General features: G+C 42.6%; 1 protein-coding gene across 1 annotated transcript in view; it reads right to left on the bottom strand.

The window, feature by feature from the left end:
* Nucleotides 1–406: 406 nt before the first annotated feature.
* The window catches only part of LOC141182723 (uncharacterized), an 81,397-nt gene continuing 59,871 nt past the window's right edge, over nucleotides 407–21,932 (bottom strand). The window contains exons 9-15 of the mRNA XM_073660860.1: nucleotides 13,516–14,645; nucleotides 6,478–6,482; nucleotides 5,982–6,155; nucleotides 5,778–5,898; nucleotides 5,597–5,694; nucleotides 5,308–5,398; nucleotides 407–2,064 (exon numbers count right to left, since the gene is read on the bottom strand). Coding sequence (XP_073516961.1) covers nucleotides 539–2,064; nucleotides 5,308–5,398; nucleotides 5,597–5,694; nucleotides 5,778–5,898; nucleotides 5,982–6,155; nucleotides 6,478–6,482; nucleotides 13,516–14,645 — 3,145 coding nt within the window. The 3' untranslated portion in view covers nucleotides 407–538. The remainder of the gene's footprint in view (nucleotides 2,065–5,307; nucleotides 5,399–5,596; nucleotides 5,695–5,777; nucleotides 5,899–5,981; nucleotides 6,156–6,477; nucleotides 6,483–13,515; nucleotides 14,646–21,932) is intronic.

Genomic DNA, 21,932 nt, shown 5'->3' with positions numbered 1-21,932 from the left:
TCATTTAATTATATGACTGTCTGGTATATGTTTTTGTACAATTTGTCAATAACATACCCCAATCAACGCTGTTGTCACAGTCCCCACCTCCAGACAAATCGAACATCACAAAGGAGCCAGAGAGCAGCCACAACCAAAGGCTTCCTGTTGATGTTCAATACGTCCGAAGGCGGGGACAGTGAAACTGGCACTGATTTTGCGCAGGGCTCAAGTGATGTAACAACCTCATGTGAGCTCCGGGAACGTGAGTCCTGACACCGCGGGAACGTGAGTCCCGACACCGCTGGAACGGCGCTGGCACGGGATCTGAGTATGAGTGTTTTCATTTCAATGAGGCCAAACATGGTGCAATTTTCAGTTAAAACATTTCCAAAATTCTGAATATGAAAAAGGCTTCTCCAGTGTATGGGTTCTCTGATGTTTATTAAGAGTTGATTTCCAAGTAAAACATTTCCCACATTAAGAACATAAAAAAGGCTTCTCCCCTGTGTGACTGCTCTGGTGACTAAGAGATTATTCCTTCACACAACATACCTCATTATGAACAGGAAAAAGGCTTCTCCCCTGTGTGAGTTCTCTGGTGCCTAACTAAATTTGATTTATCTACAAAACATTTCCCACATTCTGAACATGAAAAAGGCTTCTCCCCTGTGTGAGTTCTTTGATGTTTATTGAGAGTTAATTTCAGGGTAAAATATTTTCCACATACTGAACAGGAAAAAGGCTTCTCCCCTGTGTGGGTTCTTTGGTGCTTATTAAAGCTTGATTTGTGGTTAAAATATTTTCCGCATTCTGAGCAGAAAAAAGGCTTCTCCCCTGTGTGAGTTCTCTGGTGGCTAACTAGATTTGTTTTCCGGGTAAAACATTTTCCACATTCTGAACATGAAAATGGCTTCTCCCCTGTGTGAGTTCTCTGATGCATAACAAAATCTGATTTCTGGCTAAAAAATTTCCCACATTCTGCACATGAAAATGACTTATACCCTGTGTGATTTCTTTGGTGGATAACAAGCTGTGCTTTCCGGTTAAAACATTTCCCACATTCTGAACATGAAAAAGGCTTCTCCCCTGTGTGAGTTCTTTGGTGACTAAAAAGAGATGATTTCTTCACAAAACATTTCCCGCATTCTGAACATGAAAAAGGCTTTTCCCCTGTGTGAGTTCTTTGATGTTTATTGAGAGTTAATTTCAGGGTAAAACATTTTCCACATTCTGAACAGGAAAAAGGCCTCTCCCCTTTGTGAATTCTCTGGTGCCCAACTAAATTTGATTTATCTACAAAACATTTCCCACATTCTGAACATGAAAAAGGCCTCTCCCCTGTGTGAGTTCTCTGGTGGCTAACAAGATGTGCCTTCCGGTTAAAACATTTCCCACATTCTGAACATAAAAAAGGCTTCTCCCCTGTGTGAGTTCTTTGGTGACTAACAAGAGCTGATTTATGGCTAAAACATTTCCCACATTCTGAACATGAAAATGACTTATCCCCTGTGTGATTTCTTTGGTGGATAACAAGATGTGCTTTCCGGTTAAAACATTTCCCACATTCTGAACATGAAAATGGCTTCTCCCCTGTGTGAGTTCTTTGGTGACTAAGAAGAGATGATTTCTTCACAAAACATTTCCCACATTCTGAACATGAAAATGGCTTCTTCCCTGTGTGAATTCTCTGGTGGCTAACAAGATCTGTTTTCTGGTTAAAACATTCCCCACATTTGGAACAAGAAAATCTATTCTCTGCTGGGTAAAGGTTTTGATATTTAAGAAAAGACTTTTCGAAGGGAAAACTATTTCCATATTCTGAAAGTGAAAATGGCTTCTTTGCTTTAGGAGCAATTTGTTTTTTAATGCTTATTTTGTGACTATGATTTTCCTTAGTAGTCAGCAATGAATCAGAAGACAGGACCTGTTTCAAAGGATCAGATGACAGATCTTTGCTGTGAAGGGATGATTGTACATTTGGAGTAATGGAATTCACTTCATTTGTATCCTGTGGGATCTCAAGATCATTTGATGTAAAATTTGAAGGTGTCAGCTGTTCCTCTGATCTCCTGGTACAGTCATCTGCCAAGAATAAAAACAATTATTTATGAATAAAAATATCCTTCAATATTATATTTTTGAAAATTTCTACTTAACGTCTGTGAAATGGCAAGTTATGTAAAATATTGAATTATTCACCAAAACAATAACAGTTCACAGTCTAATAGAAAACCTCATAGGATGAACCAGTGGAGTATGATGTGTAAAACTGTTTGTTCATTCTGTCTCCCAAATATGGAATAAAAAGCCACCAAACAATGTTATGTAGTCAAAAATAATACCAATAAAAACTTCTACTCATCTCACAAAAAACAAGTCCCCACTCAGGTCCATCATCTGTCAATGGAAAAACAGATGTTTCCACATTATTAGTGGCTCAAAGGCTTTTGAAAAGCAACATGGCTTCCATAAACCAATCCAGCAATATCCACTCTCCAAAAAGCCAGATCTCCCCCTCGCTTTTGAGCCTTGCAGTGTGCCCAAACCACATTTAGCATCCATGTATTTGGCACTACTATAGTGAGAGGAACCCACTTAATTTATGATGTGTCTCCTGGAGCAGAATCTGGGCACTATGTGATGGGTGTTAAAGTAGTATATTTGTAATTTTCACTCTCCATCATCCACTGCGTGCTAATTTCCGGAAAGCGACTGTGGAGTCAAAATAGTCACTACTCCTATAGATTATTTCACTGAGGGTTATAATTTCCAAAATGAGTCACTTTATGGGGATTTCTACTGCTCTGGTTTTCTGCCATTTTGTCATATTAGAGCTTCCGCAAATGGTTTGTCCCATTTCATCTGGATTTGCTCTTGGGACATCTGCTTCTGTCACCAGGAGCCGCCTTATTCATCCTGCAGGCGGCGCTGGTGATGGAGGAGACGTCAGAACCAGAAGTTGTAGGTGGCGCAGGCTCTGACTAACCAGGAAGATTAGGGTGCCTGGGACCTGTAGTACCATCCAGTCTGGCAGTATGGGTGTGTGTGCTGTCCAGCTGGAGTAATCTGCTCCCTGCTTCAGCCATTTGGAGAGTACCACACCCTACTAAAGCTGGAAGCATATTGCTGGAAGCTGCCAGATACAGCCTTGTTCTCCTCTGGGTCAGTCCTCTGTGCTCAGCTCCCGGCTTGTGTATTTGTTTCCTGTTGTGACCTCGGCCCGTTTACTGACTACTCTTGTGTCTTCTGATTTTGTATTTTCTCTGCTCTCCTGGTTCTGACCCGGCTACCTGACTATTCTTCTTCCCATCTCACACCACAGAACAGCCTGTAAATTTAGATTCTGACATTTTGGAAAGGCAATGGAGACCTTATTTTTAAAGACTACCAGTGAATTGCAGACTCACATAAGTGAGGCAGGCCGATCCCACCACAAATCATACAAATAGAATAAAGAAAACATGTTACATCCCCAAATATCAACATATGTATGAGGGAAGAGGTCCAACACTAAATCAGAGTTGCACTCGTTTATGGTGGACCATTGGAGCTACTATGACTCCTGAGCAGAAGAGTAGAGAAAGTATTAGTGCCCCCATTTCAGGAGAGATTGTGCAGTAATCTGAATTCTTTAGGATTGAAAACATAATGTAATTTATGACGTGGAGTGAATCCATGAAACCAGGGCTGGAGCCATGCCAACACATCTCCTGCAGGCGTGAATAAATGTGCATTACAGCCATCAGCCACGCACAGCTTAGACATACAGTGGGGGAAATAAGCATTTGATCCCTTGCTGTCTATAATTTTAAGGGTAGGTTAATTTTAACATTGAGAGATAGAATATCCCCCCCCCCCCAAAAAAAAAAAAACAAGAAAATCACATTGTATAAATTAGATAATTTTTTTTTGCATTTTGCAGTGAGAAGTAAGTATTTGATCCCCTACAAATCATTATGAGTTCTGGCTCCTACAGACCAGTTAGATGCTCCTAATCAACTCGTTATCTGCATTAAAGACAGCAGTCTTACATAGTCACCTGTTTAAAAGACTCCTGTCTACAGACTCAATTAATCAGTCAGACTCTAACCTCTACAACATGGGCAAGACCAAAGAGCTTTCTAAGGATGTCAGGGACTAGATCAAAGACCTGCACAAAGCTGGAAAGGGCTACAAAACCATAAGTAATACGCTGGGTGAGAAGGAGACAACTGTTGGTGAAATAGTAAGAAAATGGAAGAAATACAAAATGACTGTCAATCAACATCGATCTGGGGCACCATGCAAAATCTCGCCTCGTGGGGTACCTTTGATCATGAGGAAGGTGAGAGATCAGCCTAAAACTACACAGGGGGAACTTGTTAATGATCTCAAGTCAGCTGGGACCACAGTCACCAAGAAAACCATTGGTAACACATTATGCCTTAAAGGTTTAAAATCCTGCCGCGCCCGCAAGGTCCCCCTGCTCAAGAAGGCACATGTGCAGGCCCATCTGAAGTTTGCCAATCAACACCTGGATGATTCTGTGGGTTATTGGGAGAAGGTGCTGTGGTCAGATGAGACAAAAATTGAGCTCTTACAAATTAACTCAACTCGCCGTGTTTGGAGGAAGAAGGATGAGTACAACTCTAAGAACATCGTCCCAACTGTGAAGCATGGGGGGAAACATTATACTTTGTGGGTGCTTTTCTGCAAAGGGGACATGACGACTGCACCGTGCTGAAGGGAAGATGGATATGGTCATGTATTGCGAGATTTTGACCAAAAACCTCCTTCCCTCAGTAAGAGCAATGAAGATGGGTCGTGGCTGAGTCTTCCAGCAAGGCAATGACCCAAAACGTACAACCAAGGCAACAAGAGAGTGGCTCATATGGGACCATATGAGCACATTCAGCAGCACAGAAGGGAGAGAAGGTAGATCAGCCAATAAGATATCAAGGTTCTAGGAAGCCAACAGCATCATTACCCTCCGATTTCTCTTACTGGCCCATCACATTATTTTTCTTCAACTGATTTTCTAACTTGTCAGCACATTCTACATACGCTGTCATTTAGCTTTGTAGTTTACAGATCTGGGAACGTACCGGTCAGTGTCTTCTAATCCCAGGGGGTAGGTGGATCTCCCAGGTTGTAAGTTCTATAGAAAAGGGCTTTCAATGCTCAAAGCCATTGCAACAGTTTTGGGTGTAGGACAATTTTGTGGTCTTGTGGCAAAATAGTCATCACATAATTGTTATACAGCTGGACTACACCACCGATAAAGCAGCCACAGCCAGTGACTGAGAAGAATCTGTGACTTCTCTGCATTTAGTGGTTACTACTCACCTGGATAGTCATATGTAGGAGTCTCCTCTGTACACCGCTCATCACCCCTCACATATGTCTCTGTAGTATTAATATGGGGCAGATCTTCACCCTGAAACAAATATTGTAAAAGTCACAGACAGATGGAGAAGTCACCTCTATGATCATCTCTAATCCTGCCATCTCCACCGTTCTCATTACACAAGTATAAAACATATAATACTGGTGGATAAAACAAGACTGAACACAAGACCTTCACAGTCGTCTACACATCATAGGGGAGATCTCATGACACCTTCTCTCCATCTACCTGATGATCCTGAGGAACATTGGGATCTTCTTGTTTACAGTCCTGTGGAGGAAGAGGATGGGGACATCTCTCTGGTGTTGTCCTCTTACTGGATAGATCTGCAGGAAACACATACAGGGACTGAATTCATTCTTTACATACAGATATTTATAGGCTGTGTGTATTTAGTCCTGTCTATTACCTGATGTGAGGGGCTGGGGAACCTCCATCATGACGTCCTTGTACAGATCTTTGTGACCTTCTAAATACTCCCACTCCTTCATGGACAAATAGACAGCGACATCCTGACACCTTATAGGAACCTGACACATACAATGATACTGTCATCCCCCCTATCTCATCATAGCATTAATGTATAATGTCCCAGCATTCCCAGCAGTGTCACCTCTCCAGTCAGCAGCTCAATCATCTTGTAGGTGAGTTCTAGGATCTTCTGGTCATTGATGTAGTCATGTATCAGGGGGTGAGGTGGAGGCCCTGTGATTGGGCTCAGGGGTCTTCCCCATCCCTCAGACACAGGGGCCTGACAGCGCTCACTAGAGGTCTTCTTCACTACTGTGTAATCCTGGTTATGGAGAGACACATTAATAAATCTCACTCCAGACATTTCCAGAGTCCTCACCTCTCCAGTTCTGTCCATCTGTTATTCCCATAGATAAGAATGATGTAATGTGATGTCATCAGAAGCTCTCACCTCTCCAGTAAGACGGAAAAGGATCTCTAGGGTGAGGTGTAATATTTTCTCTGCCACCATGTCTCTTACCCATCAAAGATGGACATGGACAATCAGGAAGATTCTCTTCTATAGAAAATCTTCACTGAGAGGATCCGATATTGTAGGGACCTGAATGAGAAGAAGGGGAGTCGCTGTAACATCATACAATTACTGCAGATAATAAGGGGAAACATATGAGGGGATTTATTATTTTACAGTAGTTTTCTTCTTTACATCTACTAATAAAACCTATATATTTTAGGCTACACACAACAAGTAGGTTCTTCCTCGTCTCGGCAGCTGAATACGTTTCTCATAGACTCATCTTCCATAACGCTAATTCTCGTCTCATTTACAGACACTGGAATCGGCATTATCTATACTGCAGGAGATATTCATTACACGTGACATGAAAAATAACTACTTCATAACGAGGATGACATCATCTTCTACTACGGCTCTACAAACATATTTGGCCAGAGTTCTTCACTGACTACATCACCACCCGTCTATATGAATGTTTCCCGTCTTCCCCGGACTGTAATCTTCTATCACATTAGATCTCATGTCTGATTCACACACAGAAGTTTGAGGCATTTCTAAATCTTTTTTGTTTGTACAAACACCACAGAGAGAAATTATTTGATATCAAAGTCTCCATGTACAGTGTTTATGGGGTTTATTTCTGGCCTTAGGCTTTCCTATATTACAAGAAAAACACCAGAAAAAAGCAGATAATAAAATGTTTCAAAAGAAAATTGGCACCAACAATTCTGTGTAAAAAGAAAAAAACATGCAAAAAGCAAAAGACACATTTTATTTTTTAACACGTTAAAACATTTGATTTTTAAAAAATACTGTATTTTTTGGTCAATAAGACGCACCTAGGTTTTAGAGGAGGAATATAGAAAAAAAAAATTAAGCAAAACATGTGGTCATGATGCACTGTTAAGGAAAGGGGGTCTGCTGACACTGTTATAGGGGCAATGTCCCCCAATTCTGTTAATATCCCCCATCCTGGTATATATGGCCCCCTCCTTCCTGTTATATGTGGCCACCATCCCCATCTGCATGGCACTCCTCATTCCCATCCAGATATGAATGGAACCCCTAATCCCCATCCTGATATGCATGGCACCCCTCATCCTCATATGCATGGCACCCCAATCCCCCATCCTGGTGTGCATGGCACCCCTTGATTCATATCCTGGTAGGCTAGGCACCCAAATACCCCATCCTGGTATGCATGGCACCCCAATCCCCCATCCTGGTATGCATGGCACCCCTTGATCCCCATCCTGGCATGCATGGCACCCCTCATCCTGGTATGCATGGCACCCCTCATCCTTGTATTCATGCCCCCCCTCATCCTGGTATGCACGGCACCCCTTGATCCCCATCCTGGTATGCATGGTACCCCTTATCACTCTTCCTGATATGCATTGCACCCCTCATCTCTCTTCATGATATGCATGGCACCCCTCATCCTGGTACTATTTCTACTCTACTGAAATTGATGCCACTTCGGTGGTGTCAGGCCTGAATTTAGGGAAATGTGAACACTCCTGGTTGGGTCTCCATCTGCTGGGTTGGCTGTAGTGGGAGAGATGTCGCTCCCCATTATATTTGTAACCTGGTGAAATTGATGCCACTTTGGTGGTGTCAGCCTCTAATTTAGGGAAATGTGAACACTCCTGATTGGGTCTCCATCTGCTGTGCTGGCTGCAGTGAAAGAGGTGTCGGTCCTAATTATACTATTTCTACTCTGGTGAAATTGATGCCACGTTGGTGGTGTCAGCCCTTTATTTTTGGAAATGTGGAGACTCCTGGTTGGGTCTCCATCTGCTGTGTTGGCTGTAGTGGAAGAGGTGTCGGTACTCGTTATACTATTTCTACTCTTCTGCAATTGATGCCACTTTGGTGGTGTCAGCCCCTAATTTAGGGAAATGTGAACACTCCTTATTGGGTCTCCATCTGCTGGGTTGGCTGTAGGTCCCCATTATACTAGTTCTACTCTACTGAAATTGATGCCACTTTGGTGGTGTCAGGCCCTAATTTTTTTAATTTGAAGACTCCTGATTGGGTCTCCATCTGCTGGGTTGGCTGAAGTGGAAGAGGTGTCGGTCCTAATTATAACATTTTTACTCTGGTGAAATTGATGCCACTTTGGTGGTGTCAGCCTTTAATTTTTGGAAATGGGGAAACTTCTGCTTGGGTCTCCTTCATGTGTGTTGCCTGTCGCAGTAGGCCTTCCAGACCATCAGGCTTCCACTTACTTTCAGTCAACTGCCTTCCTTAAATTTTTGTACCAATACTAATCTATGAAATTCATATTTCTGCCTTCTGAGTGTGGCTGAGCATAAAAGCAGGTTGAGCTGTTGCATGTGTTATCAGGGCTCTCAGCACAGCAGGCCTACACCGATTCCTCACCCACCTTGTCTGAATTTGAAGTTCAATTCAAAGCTGTAAATGCTGGCCCAGACCCTGATACCTCATGCATGGCCCATGACTGATTGCTGCTGTGTCATTATAAAATTTGCACTGTGGGTCAATTGAGGCCACTTTCCTGGTGTCTGCGCCTAATTTGATCTGTTTTGGCAGCTTTTGGGCCCGTTTGAAAGTGTTGTGTATGCGTTTGGTTTTGCCTCCCCTTGAATCCAATGGTGTTCAGCTATGTTCGGCGAATATTAGATGAATAAATCGGTGAATATTGCAAAATCGGTGATCGTAACCGGAACCGAATATTGAAGTATTCGCTCATCTTTAATGGAGAGTAGTCATCATGGTGGAGACAGGGGAATGTTGATTGTAGGGAGCTTGGCACATATGGCAGACTTTATGTACTTCGGCCTTTACCGTGACCCTCGTGTTACATTCATCTTGGCCAAAAGAGAGAACTGGGTGTTCACCCTGATAGACAAATGGTACAAGGAGAACCTTGCATTTCTCCTTCCTGAGGTAGAGAGGCCTACTAAAATGGTGCTTTATCAGAAGGCCATTGTGGAAAATATGTTGAAAAAATTCCCATCAGACAATGCTAGTAGCAGGGGGCAAGCTTCCTTGCCCAACCAAGGAGGAAAGGCAAGGGAGACACACACACACACACACCAGGTACAGATGAGGCAGGGGTACACTGTCAAAGGCCTGGGCCAATTTCATGACACCCTACCAGTGTCCATGCCCTGATGACCGGGTATTTATGACAAGGAGGGAAAGGTTTTTAAAGATGATCAAGCAGTACCTGGCTGACAGGCTCACTCTGATAAAAATGAACAAAGCCAGGATTAGCCCTGACTTTTCCACACCACCAGATGACAGCAGCACATAAAGAATTTTTAATCTTCAATATTTGAATGAGGCCTGCCAGTTGTTGCCTTCTAGAGTCAATGAATGACCCTGCTTATAGTAGTTTTTTCCTTTCTTTGCACTTTGAGTGTAGAAGTGCCACTACACTTTGTTCACAATATTTTAATGAGGCACTACAATTGGTGCCTTCAAGGGTGTATGGATGACCCTGCTTGTAATTTTGGGCAGGATTTGCACTTAGGGCATAGCCTTTATGAGTCTAGGAGTACCACGACATCGCAATTTGAACAGAATGTGTATGAGGCCCTCCTTTATAATATAATAATTTTATTTCTATAGCGCCAACATACAGTACAGACCAAAAGTTTAAAGATTTTTCTGTATTTTCATGACTGTGAAAATTGTACATTCACACTGAAAGCATCAAAACTATGAATTAACACATGTGGAATTATATACTTAACAAAAAAGTGTGAAACAACTGAAAATATGTCATATTCTAGGTTCTTCAAAGTAGCCACCTTTTGCTTTGATGACTGCTTTGCACACTCTTGGCATTCTCTTGATGAGCTTCAAGAGGTAGTCACCGGAAATGGTCTTCCAACAATCTTGAAGAAGTTCCCAGAGATGCTTAGCACTTGTTGGCCCTTTTGCCTTCACTCTGCGGTCCAGCTCACCCCAAACCATATTGATTGGGTTCAGGTCTGGTGACTGTGGAGGCCAGGTCATCTGACGTAGCACCCCATCACTCTCCCTCTTGGTCAAATAGCCCTTACACAGCCTGGAGGTGTGTTTGGGGTCATTGTCCTGTTGAAAAATAAATGATGGTCCAACTAAACGCAAACTGGATGGAATAGCATGCCGCTGCAAGATGCGGTGGTAGCCATGCCGGTTCAGTATGCCTTCAATTTTGAATAAATCCCCAACAGTGTCACCAGCAAAGCACCCCCACACCATCACACCTCCTCCATGCTTCACGGTGGGAAACAGGCATCTAGAGTCCATCCGTTCACCTTTTCTGCGTCGCAAAAAGACACCGTGGTTGGAACCAAAGATCTCAAATTTGGACTTATCAGACCAAAGCACAGATTTCTACTGGTCTAATGTCCATTCCTTCTGTTCTTTAGCCCAAACAAGTCTCTTCTGCTTGTTGCCTGTTCTTAGCAGTGGTTTCCTAGCAGCTATTTTTACCATGAAGGATTGCTGCACAAAGTCTCCTCTTAACAGTTGTTGAAGAGATGTGTCTGCTGCTAGAACTCTGTGTGGCATTGACCTGGTCTCTAATCTGAGCTGCTGTTAACCTGAGATTTCTGAGGCTGGTGATTCGGATAAACTTATCCTCAGAAGCAGAGGTGACTCTTGGTCTTCCTTTCCTGGGGCGGTCCTCATGTGAGCCAGTTTCTTTGTAGCGCTTGATGGTTTTTGTAACTGCACTTGGGGACACTTTCCAAGTTTTCCCAATTTTTCGCACTGACTGACCTTCATTTCTTAAAGTAATGATGGCCACTCGTTTTTCTTTACTTAGAATTTGTATTATGGCAAGAAAAAAGCAGCTAACAGTCTATTCAGTAGGACTATCAGCTGTGTATCCACCAGACTTCTGCACAACACAACTGATGGTCCCAACCCCATTTATAAGGCAAGAAATCCCACTTATTAAACCTGACAGGGCACACCTGTGAAGTGAAAACCATTTCCGGTGACTACCTCTTGAAGCTCATCAAGAGAATGCCAAGAGTGTGCAAATAGGTCATCAAAGCAAAAGGTGGCTACTTTTGAAGAACCTAGAATATAAGACATATTTTCAGTTGTTTCACACTTTTTTGTTAAGTATATAATTCCACATGTGTTAATTCATAGTTTTAATGCCTTCAGTGTGAATGTACAATTTTCATAGTCATGAAAATACAGAAAAATCTTTAAATGAGAAGGTATGTCCAAACTTTTGGTCTGTACTGTATTTCACAGCACTTTTAATTGTAGAGGAGAATTGTACAGACAATAAAAGACATTACAGAATAACAATCACATAAATCTACAGATGTCAAGAGGAGTGATGGACCTGCTCGCAAGCTTACTATCTATGAGGAGATAGGGGAGACACGAAAGGTGGACGGTAACAATTGTTTGTATTGTAACTCTTTCGGCTAAAATTTCCCATAGACGAGCAACCAAGAATTAGGAATTGCTCAGTGAGTAACAAGCATCCGAGTATTTCAGTGCTTACTCCTCCCTAAAGAGCTTTCAAGTATCTCATTGATAAATTTCCAAAGTTGAGCGAAGAAAGGATAAAGGAAAGAGTCTTAATTGATTCATATGCTTCTCCAAGATAATGAGTTTCTCTGTTGCGGAGAAAGGAAAAGGCTGCATGGGTAGCATTTGCATTAGTGGTAACTAATTTTTTGGGAAACTCAAAAGCAGATAACTATGAAGCGTTGGTGGAAAGTCTCCTCAAAACCTATAAGGATCTGGGTTGTAACATGTCCTTTAAAGATTAATTTCTTACATTCGCTTCTAGACTTTTTTCCATCAAACTGTGGAGCAGTGAGGGACGAGAATGGTTAGAGATTTCACCCAGATATTGCAGCTATGGAGAAAAGATATCAAGGAAAATGGAATCCATCAATGCTTGCAGATTAGAGTTGGACAATTGTAAGAGTTGATCGGATGCAGAAGTACAAGAGACAAACAAAAGAGTTGTCACTGAATGAGGAGCAAATTTTGTAATGCAATTTCTGTAACTGTTTATAATTCACAATAGTGTTTACACAGATTTTAGTTACTTGAATTGTTGCCAAGTTTCCTCTAAATAAATATCAGAAAAATGGCATAACAAAATATTCTGCATCTTTATATTTGCAAAAGTAATTATGTTTCAAAGTCCTGAAACTTTTATGCATTAATTATATGTAGCAGTACAAGGAAAACTCTCGGATATCATAGAAACAAGAGACAACTAAAAAAATTCTTTGTCAGATTTGAATTCACGAGTTCAAAATCATTAAGAAATGGCTCATTTCATAAATGAACCTGACAACTTTTGAAAATATGTAAAAAACAGTGTTACATCTGAAAGATCCTTGAGCTAGTCAGGTGGAAGGTCCTCAGGATGTGCAGGTCCCGGTACCTTCCTCTTCTGCTCTACACCAATCGGTTAGAGAAGTGTGGTGCTGGAGGAGACAGAGAGCAGTTCTCTCAGTGACCAGGAAGGACACTGCCTGATTTTTTCCTCTGTCACTGGAAGCTGCCTCCAGTCTATAAGAAGTACTCATTTGTTAGCAAGATGTTTTTCTTGCTAATAGTGTGTCTTATAGTCCACAAATTATGGTAAGTTCTGAAGTAATTCCCTTTCTCATTTAATTATATGACTGTCTGGTATATGTTTTTGTACAATTTGTCAATAACATACCCCAATCAACGCTGTTGTCACAGTCCCCACCTCCAGACAAATCGAACATCACAAAGGAGCCAGAGAGCAGCCACAACCAAAGGCTTCCTGTTGATGTTCAATACGTCCGAAGGCGGGGACAGTGAAACTGGCACTGATTTTGCGCAGGGCTCAAGTGATGTAACAACCTCATGTGAGCTCCGGGAACGTGAGTCCTGACACCGCGGGAACGTGAGTCCCGACACCGCTGGAACGGCGCTGGCACGGGATCTGAGTATGAGTGTTTTCATTTCAATGAGGCCAAACATGGTGCAATTTTCAGTTAAAACATTTCCAAAATTCTGAATATGAAAAAGGCTTCTCCAGTGTATGGGTTCTCTGATGTTTATTAAGAGTTGATTTCCAAGTAAAACATTTCCCACATTAAGAACATAAAAAAGGCTTCTCCCCTGTGTGACTGCTCTGGTGACTAAGAGATTATTCCTTCACACAACATACCTCATTATGAACAGGAAAAAGGCTTCTCCCCTGTGTGAGTTCTCTGGTGCCTAACTAAATTTGATTTATCTACAAAACATTTCCCACATTCTGAACATGAAAAAGGCTTCTCCCCTGTGTGAGTTCTTTGATGTTTATTGAGAGTTAATTTCAGGGTAAAATATTTTCCACATACTGAACAGGAAAAAGGCTTCTCCCCTGTGTGGGTTCTTTGGTGCTTATTAAAGCTTGATTTGTGGTTAAAATATTTTCCGCATTCTGAGCAGAAAAAAGGCTTCTCCCCTGTGTGAGTTCTCTGGTGGCTAACTAGATTTGTTTTCCGGGTAAAACATTTTCCACATTCTGAACATGAAAATGGCTTCTCCCCTGTGTGAGTTCTCTGATGCATAACAAAATCTGATTTCTGGCTAAAAAATTTCCCACATTCTGCACATGAAAATGACTTATACCCTGTGTGATTTCTTTGGTGGATAACAAGCTGTGCTTTCCGGTTAAAACATTTCCCACATTCTGAACATGAAAAAGGCTTCTCCCCTGTGTGAGTTCTTTGGTGACTAAAAAGAGATGATTTCTTCACAAAACATTTCCCGCATTCTGAACATGAAAAAGGCTTTTCCCCTGTGTGAGTTCTTTGATGTTTATTGAGAGTTAATTTCAGGGTAAAACATTTTCCACATTCTGAACAGGAAAAAGGCCTCTCCCCTTTGTGAATTCTCTGGTGCCCAACTAAATTTGATTTATCTACAAAACATTTCCCACATTCTGAACATGAAAAAGGCCTCTCCCCTGTGTGAGTTCTCTGGTGGCTAACAAGATGTGTCTTCCGGTTAAAACATTTCCCACATTCTGAACATAAAAAAGGCTTCTCCCCTGTGTGAGTTCTTTGGTGACTAACAAGAGCTGATTTATGGCTAAAACATTTCCCACATTCTGAACATGAAAATGACTTATCCCCTGTGTGATTTCTTTGGTGGATAACAAGATGTGCTTTCCGGTTAAAACATTTCCCACATTCTGAACATGAAAATGGCTTCTCCCCTGTGTGAGTTCTTTGGTGACTAAGAAGAGATGATTTCTTCACAAAACATTTCCCACATTCTGAACATGAAAATGGCTTCTTCCCTGTGTGAATTCTCTGGTGGCTAACAAGATCTGTTTTCTGGTTAAAACATTCCCCACATTTGGAACAAGAAAATCTATTCTCTGCTGGGTAAAGGTTTTGATATTTAAGAAAAGACTTTTCGAAGGGAAAACTATTTCCATATTCTGAAAGTGAAAATGGCTTCTTTGCTTTAGGAGCAATTTGTTTTTTAATGCTTATTTTGTGACTATGATTTTCCTTAGTAGTCAGCAATGAATCAGAAGACAGGACCTGTTTCAAAGGATCAGATGACAGATCTTTGCTGTGAAGGGATGATTGTACATTTGGAGTAATGGAATTCACTTCATTTGTATCCTGTGGGATCTCAAGATCATTTGATGTAAAATTTGAAGGTGTCAGCTGTTCCTCTGATCTCCTGGTACAGTCATCTGCCAAGAATAAAAACAATTATTTATGAATAAAAATATCCTTCAATATTATATTTTTGAAAATTTCTACTTAACGTCTGTGAAATGGCAAGTTATGTAAAATATTGAATTATTCACCAAAACAATAACAGTTCACAGTCTAATAGAAAACCTCATAGGATGAACCAGTGGAGTATGATGTGTAAAACTGTTTGTTCATTCTGTCTCCCAAATATGGAATAAAAAGCCACCAAACAATGTTATGTAGTCAAAAATAATACCAATAAAAACTTCTACTCATCTCACAAAAAACAAGTCCCCACTCAGGTCCATCATCTGTCAATGGAAAAACAGATGTTTCCACATTATTAGTGGCTCAAAGGCTTTTGAAAAGCAACATGGCTTCCATAAACCAATCCAGCAATATCCACTCTCCAAAAAGCCAGATCTCCCCCTCGCTTTTGAGCCTTGCAGTGTGCCCAAACCACATTTAGCATCCATGTGTTTGGCACTACTATAGTGAGAGGAACCCACTTAATTTATGATGTGTCTCCTGGAGCAGAATCTGGGCACTATGTGATGGGTGTTAAAGTAGTATATTTGTAATTTTCACTCTCCATCATCCACTGCGTGCTAATTTCCGGAAAGCGACTGTGGAGTCAAAATAGTCACTACTCCTATAGATTATTTCACTGAGGGTTATAATTTCCAAAATGAGTCACTTTATGGGGATTTCTACTGCTCTGGTTTTCTGCCATTTTGTCATATTAGAGCTTCCGCAAATGGTTTGTCCCATTTCATCTGGATTTGCTCTTGGGACATCTGCTTCTGTCACCAGGAGCCGCCTTATTCATCCTGCAGGCGGCGCTGGTGATGGAGGAGACGTCAGAACCAGAAGTTGTAGGTGGCGCAGGCTCTGACTAACCAGGAAGATTAGGGTGCCTGGGACCTGTAGTACCATCCAGTCTGGCAGTATGGGTGTGTGTGCTGTCCAGCTGGAGTAATCTGCTCCCTGCTTCAGCCATTTGGAGAGTACCACACCCTACTAAAGCTGGAAGCATATTGCTGGAAGCTGCCAGATACAGCCTTGTTCTCCTCTGGGTCAGTCCTCTGTGCTCAGCTCCCGGCTTGTGTATTTGTTTCCTGTTGTGACCTCGGCCCGTTTACTGACTACTCTTGTGTCTTCTGATTTTGTATTTTCTCTGCTCTCCTGGTTCTGACCCGGCTACCTGACTATTCTTCTTCCCATCTCACACCACAGAACAGCCTGTAAATTTAGATTCTGACATTTTGGAAAGGCAATGGAGACCTTATTTTTAAAGACTACCAGGGAATTGCAGACTCACATAAGTGAGGCAGGCCGATCCCACCACAAATCATACAAATAGAATAAAGAAAACATGTTACATCCCCAAATATCAACATATGTATGAGGGAAGAGGTCCAACACTAAATCAGAGTTGCACTCGTTTATGGTGGACCATTGGAGCTACTATGACTCCTGAGCAGAAGAGTAGAGAAAGTATTAGTGCCCCCATTTCAGGAGAGATTGTGCAGTAATCTGAATTCTTTAGGATTGAAAACATAATGTAATTTATGACGTGGAGTGAATCCATGAAACCAGGGCTGGAGCCATGCCAACACATCTCCTGCAGGCGTGAATAAATGTGCATTACAGCCATCAGCCACGCACAGCTTAGACATACAGTGGGGGAAATAAGCATTTGATCCCTTGCTGTCTATAATTTTAAGGGTAGGTTAATTTTAACATTGAGAGATAGAATATCCCCCCCCCCCCCAAAAAAAAAAAACAAGAAAATCACATTGTATAAATTAGATAATTTTTTTTTGCATTTTGCAGTGAGAAATAAGTATTTGATCCCCTACAAATCATTATGAGTTCTGGCTCCTACAGACCAGTTAGATGCTCCTAATCAACTCGTTATCTGCATTAAAGACAGCAGTCTTACATAGTCACCTGTTTAAAAGACTCCTGTCTACAGACTCAATTAATCAGTCAGACTCTAACCTCTACAACATGGGCAAGACCAAAGAGCTTTCTAAGGATGTCAGGGACTAGATCAAAGACCTGCACAAAGCTGGAAAGGGCTACAAAACCATAAGTAATACGCTGGGTGAGAAGGAGACAACTGTTGGTGAAATAGTAAGAAAATGGAAGAAATACAAAATGACTGTCAATCAACATCGATCTGGGGCACCATGCAAAATCTCGCCTCGTGGGGTACCTTTGATCATGAGGAAGGTGAGAGATCAGCCTAAAACTACACAGGGGGAACTTGTTAATGATCTCAAGTCAGCTGGGACCACAGTCACCAAGAAAACCATTGGTAACACATTATGCCTTAAAGGTTTAAAATCCTGCCGCGCCCGCAAGGTCCCCCTGCTCAAGAAGGCACATGTGCAGGCCCATCTGAAGTTTGCCAATCAACACCTGGATGATTCTGTGGGTTATTGGGAGAAGGTGCTGTGGTCAGATGAGACAAAAATTGAGCTCTTACAAATTAACTCAACTCGCCGTGTTTGGAGGAAGAAGGATGAGTACAACTCTAAGAACATCGTCCCAACTGTGAAGCATGGGGGGAAACATTATACTTTGTGGGTGCTTTTCTGCAAAGGGGACATGACGACTGCACCGTGCTGAAGGGAAGATGGATATGGTCATGTATTGCGAGATTTTGACCAAAAACCTCCTTCCCTCAGTAAGAGCAATGAAGATGGGTCGTGGCTGAGTCTTCCAGCAAGGCAATGACCCAAAACGTACAACCAAGGCAACAAGAGAGTGGCTCATATGGGACCATATGAGCACATTCAGCAGCACAGAAGGGAGAGAAGGTAGATCAGCCAATAAGATATCAAGGTTCTAGGAAGCCAACAGCATCATTACCCTCCGATTTCTCTTACTGGCCCATCACATTATTTTTCTTCAACTGATTTTCTAACTTGTCAGCACATTCTACATACGCTGTCATTTAGCTTTGTAGTTTACAGATCTGGGAACGTACCGGTCAGTGTCTTCTAATCCCAGGGGGTAGGTGGATCTCCCAGGTTGTAAGTTCTATAGAAAAGGGCTTTCAATGCTCAAAGCCATTGCAACAGTTTTGGGTGTAGGACAATTTTGTGGTCTTGTGGCAAAATAGTCATCACATAATTGTTATACAGCTGGACTACACCACCGATAAAGCAGCCACAGCCAGTGACTGAGAAGAATCTGTGACTTCTCTGCATTTAGTGGTTACTACTCACCTGGATAGTCATATGTAGGAGTCTCCTCTGTACACCGCTCATCACCCCTCACATATGTCTCTGTAGTATTAATATGGGGCAGATCTTCACCCTGAAACAAATATTGTAAAAGTCACAGACAGATGGAGAAGTCACCTCTATGATCATCTCTAATCCTGCCATCTCCACCGTTCTCATTACACAAGTATAAAACATATAATACTGGTGGATAAAACAAGACTGAACACAAGACCTTCACAGTCGTCTACACATCATAGGGGAGATCTCATGACACCTTCTCTCCATCTACCTGATGATCCTGAGGAACATTGGGATCTTCTTGTTTACAGTCCTGTGGAGGAAGAGGATGGGGACATCTCTCTGGTGTTGTCCTCTTACTGGATAGATCTGCAGGAAACACATACAGGGACTGAATTCATTCTTTACATACAGATATTTATAGGCTGTGTGTATTTAGTCCTGTCTATTACCTGATGTGAGGGGCTGGGGAACCTCCATCATGACGTCCTTGTACAGATCTTTGTGACCTTCTAAATACTCCCACTCCTTCATGGACAAATAGACAGCGACATCCTGACACCTTATAGGAACCTGACACATACAATGATACTGTCATCCCCCCTATCTCATCATAGCATTAATGTATAATGTCCCAGCATTCCCAGCAGTGTCACCTCTCCAGTCAGCAGCTCAATCATCTTGTAGGTGAGTTCTAGGATCTTCTGGTCATTGATGTAGTCATGTATCAGGGGGTGAGGTGGAGGCCCTGTGATTGGGCTCAGGGGTCTTCCCCATCCCTCAGACACAGGGGCCTGACAGCGCTCACTAGAGGTCTTCTTCACTACTGTGTAATCCTGGTTATGGAGAGACACATTAATAAATCTCACTCCAGACATTTCCAGAGTCCTCACCTCTCCAGTTCTGTCCATCTGTTATTCCCATAGATAAGAATGATGTAATGTGATGTCATCAGAAGCTCTCACCTCTCCAGTAAGACGGAAAAGGATCTCTAGGGTGAGGTGTAATATTTTCTCTGCCACCATGTCTCTTACCCATCAAAGATGGACATGGACAATCAGGAAGATTCTCTTCTATAGAAAATCTTCACTGAGAGGATCCGATATTGTAGGGACCTGAATGAGAAGAAGGGGAGTCGCTGTAACATCATACAATTACTGCAGATAATAAGGGGAAACATATGAGGGGATTTATTATTTTACAGTAGTTTTCTTCTTTACATCTACTAATAAAACCTATATATTTTAGGCTACACACAACAAGTAGGTTCTTCCTCGTCTCGGCAGCTGAATACGTTTCTCATAGACTCATCTTCCATAACGCTAATTCTCGTCTCATTTACAGACACTGGAATCGGCATTATCTATACTGCAGGAGATATTCATTACACGTGACATGAAAAATAACTACTTCATAACGAGGATGACATCATCTTCTACTACGGCTCTACAAACATATTTGGCCAGAGTTCTTCACTGACTACATCACCACCCGTCTATATGAATGTTTCCCGTCTTCCCCGGACTGTAATCTTCTATCACATTAGATCTCATGTCTGATTCACACACAGAAGTTTGAGGCATTTCTAAATCTTTTTTGTTTGTACAAACACCACAGAGAGAAATTATTTGATATCAAAGTCTCCATGTACAGTGTTTATGGGGTTTATTTCTGGCCTTAGGCTTTCCTATATTACAAGAAAAACACCAGAAAAAAGCAGATAATAAAATGTTTCAAAAGAAAATTGGCACCAACAATTCTGTGTAAAAAGAAAAAAACATGCAAAAAGCAAAAGACACATTTTATTTTTTAACACGTTAAAACATTTGATTTTTAAAAAATACTGTATTTTTTGGTCAATAAGACGCACCTAGGTTTTAGAGGAGGAATATAGAAAAAAAAAATTAAGCAAAACATGTGGTCATGATGCACTGTTAAGGAAAGGGGGTCTGCTGACACTGTTATAGGGGCAATGTCCCCCAATTCTGTTAATATCCCCCATCCTGGTATATATGGCCCCCTCCTTCCTGTTATATGTGGCCACCATCCCCATCTGCATGGCACTCCTCATTCCCATCCAGATATGAATGGAACCCCTAATCCCCATCCTGATATGCATGGCACCCCTCATCCTCATATGCATGGCACCCCAATCCCCCATCCTGGTGTGCATGGCACCCCTTGATTCATATCCTGGTAGGCTAGGCACCCAAATACCCCATCCTGGTATGCATGGCACCCCAATCCCCCATCCTGGTATGCATGGCACCCCTTGATCCCCATCCTGGCATGCATGGCACCCCTCATCCTGGTATGCATGGCACCCCTCATCCTTGTATTCATGCCCCCCCTCATCCTGGTATGCACGGCACCCCTTGATCCCCATCCTGGTATGCATGGTACCCCTTATCACTCTTCCTGATATGCATTGCACCCCTCATCTCTCTTCATGATATGCATGGCACCCCTCATCCTGGTATGTATGGTACCCTTCATCCCTCTTCCTGATATGCATAGCACCCCTGATCCCCATCCTGGTATGCATGGCACCCCCTGATCCCCATCCTGGTATGCATGGCACCCCCTGATCCCCATCCTGGTATGCATGGCACCCCCTGATCCCCATCCTGGTATGCATGGCACCCTCTGATCCCCATCCTGGTATGCATGGCACCCCTGATCCCCATCCTGGTATGCTTGGCACCCTCTGATCCCCATCCTGGTATGCTTGGCACCCCCTGATTCCCATCACGCTGCACACACAAAAATAAACAATTATACTCACCTCCTCTCTCCTCCAGCGCTGCGTCCTGCTCGGTTGCCGACACTCTCACTGTGTGAGCCGTGCATGGCATTACTGCCATGCGCCGTCACACAGTGTGAGATGCTGTGCCGGAATAGTCACTGCTCCCCGCGCCAGAACTGTGTGCTTGGGGAGCAGTTACCATTCACTCTCCTTAATAGCACGCACACTGTACCCGCAGCGCGGCTCCTGCTGCCACTCTGCGGTCTGTGTGCCCGATATTAGAGACCATGAATATGCACTACAACCCATGGGAGTGGATTCTAGTGAATATTCATGATCTTTAATGGCAGGCAGACAGACCGTAGAACGGCAGCAGGAGCCGCGCTGCGGCTACAGTGTGCACGCTATTAAGGAAAATTAATATTAATTGCTCTCCACGCCCATGGGCGTGGGGAGCAATGCATATTCATATTCTTTAGCAGCGGGCACAGCGTAGGCTGCAGCAGGCGGCTGCTGCCTCCTGTGATCCGCTCATCCCCCGCTGCCGCTCCCCCCACAGCCGCTCCCCCCACAGCCCACAGCCATAGGTATAGAGTATGGGCCACAGTTCAGACTATAAAACGCGCTTTCCTCCAAAATGTTGGTGGAAAAAGGTGCGTCTTATAGTCTGAAAAATACGGTAACTCTTGAGCACCAGAATATCGATGAACACCGCAGAGATGGCATAGGTGCAGCGGCACCTAATAATGGTGTTTGGGCCTGCAATGTATGAAAGTCTATTAGGTCGGGCAAGAGGAAGCGTCCAATAAGTTACGTTTTAACACCCCTATACACACAAAGAGTAAAGTGGCATGAAAGCACTGATTTTGGGTGGTTTGATCGACTATATAAA

Source organism: Phyllobates terribilis, unplaced genomic scaffold (genome assembly GCF_046119375.1).
Source record: "Phyllobates terribilis strain yellow unplaced genomic scaffold, ASM4611937v1 Scaffold_35__1_contigs__length_13245226, whole genome shotgun sequence".
Taxonomy (NCBI): Eukaryota; Metazoa; Chordata; class Amphibia; order Anura; family Dendrobatidae; genus Phyllobates; species Phyllobates terribilis.
The sequence above is the reverse complement of the archived record's forward strand: the minus strand, read 5'-3'. Positions and strand labels throughout refer to the sequence as shown.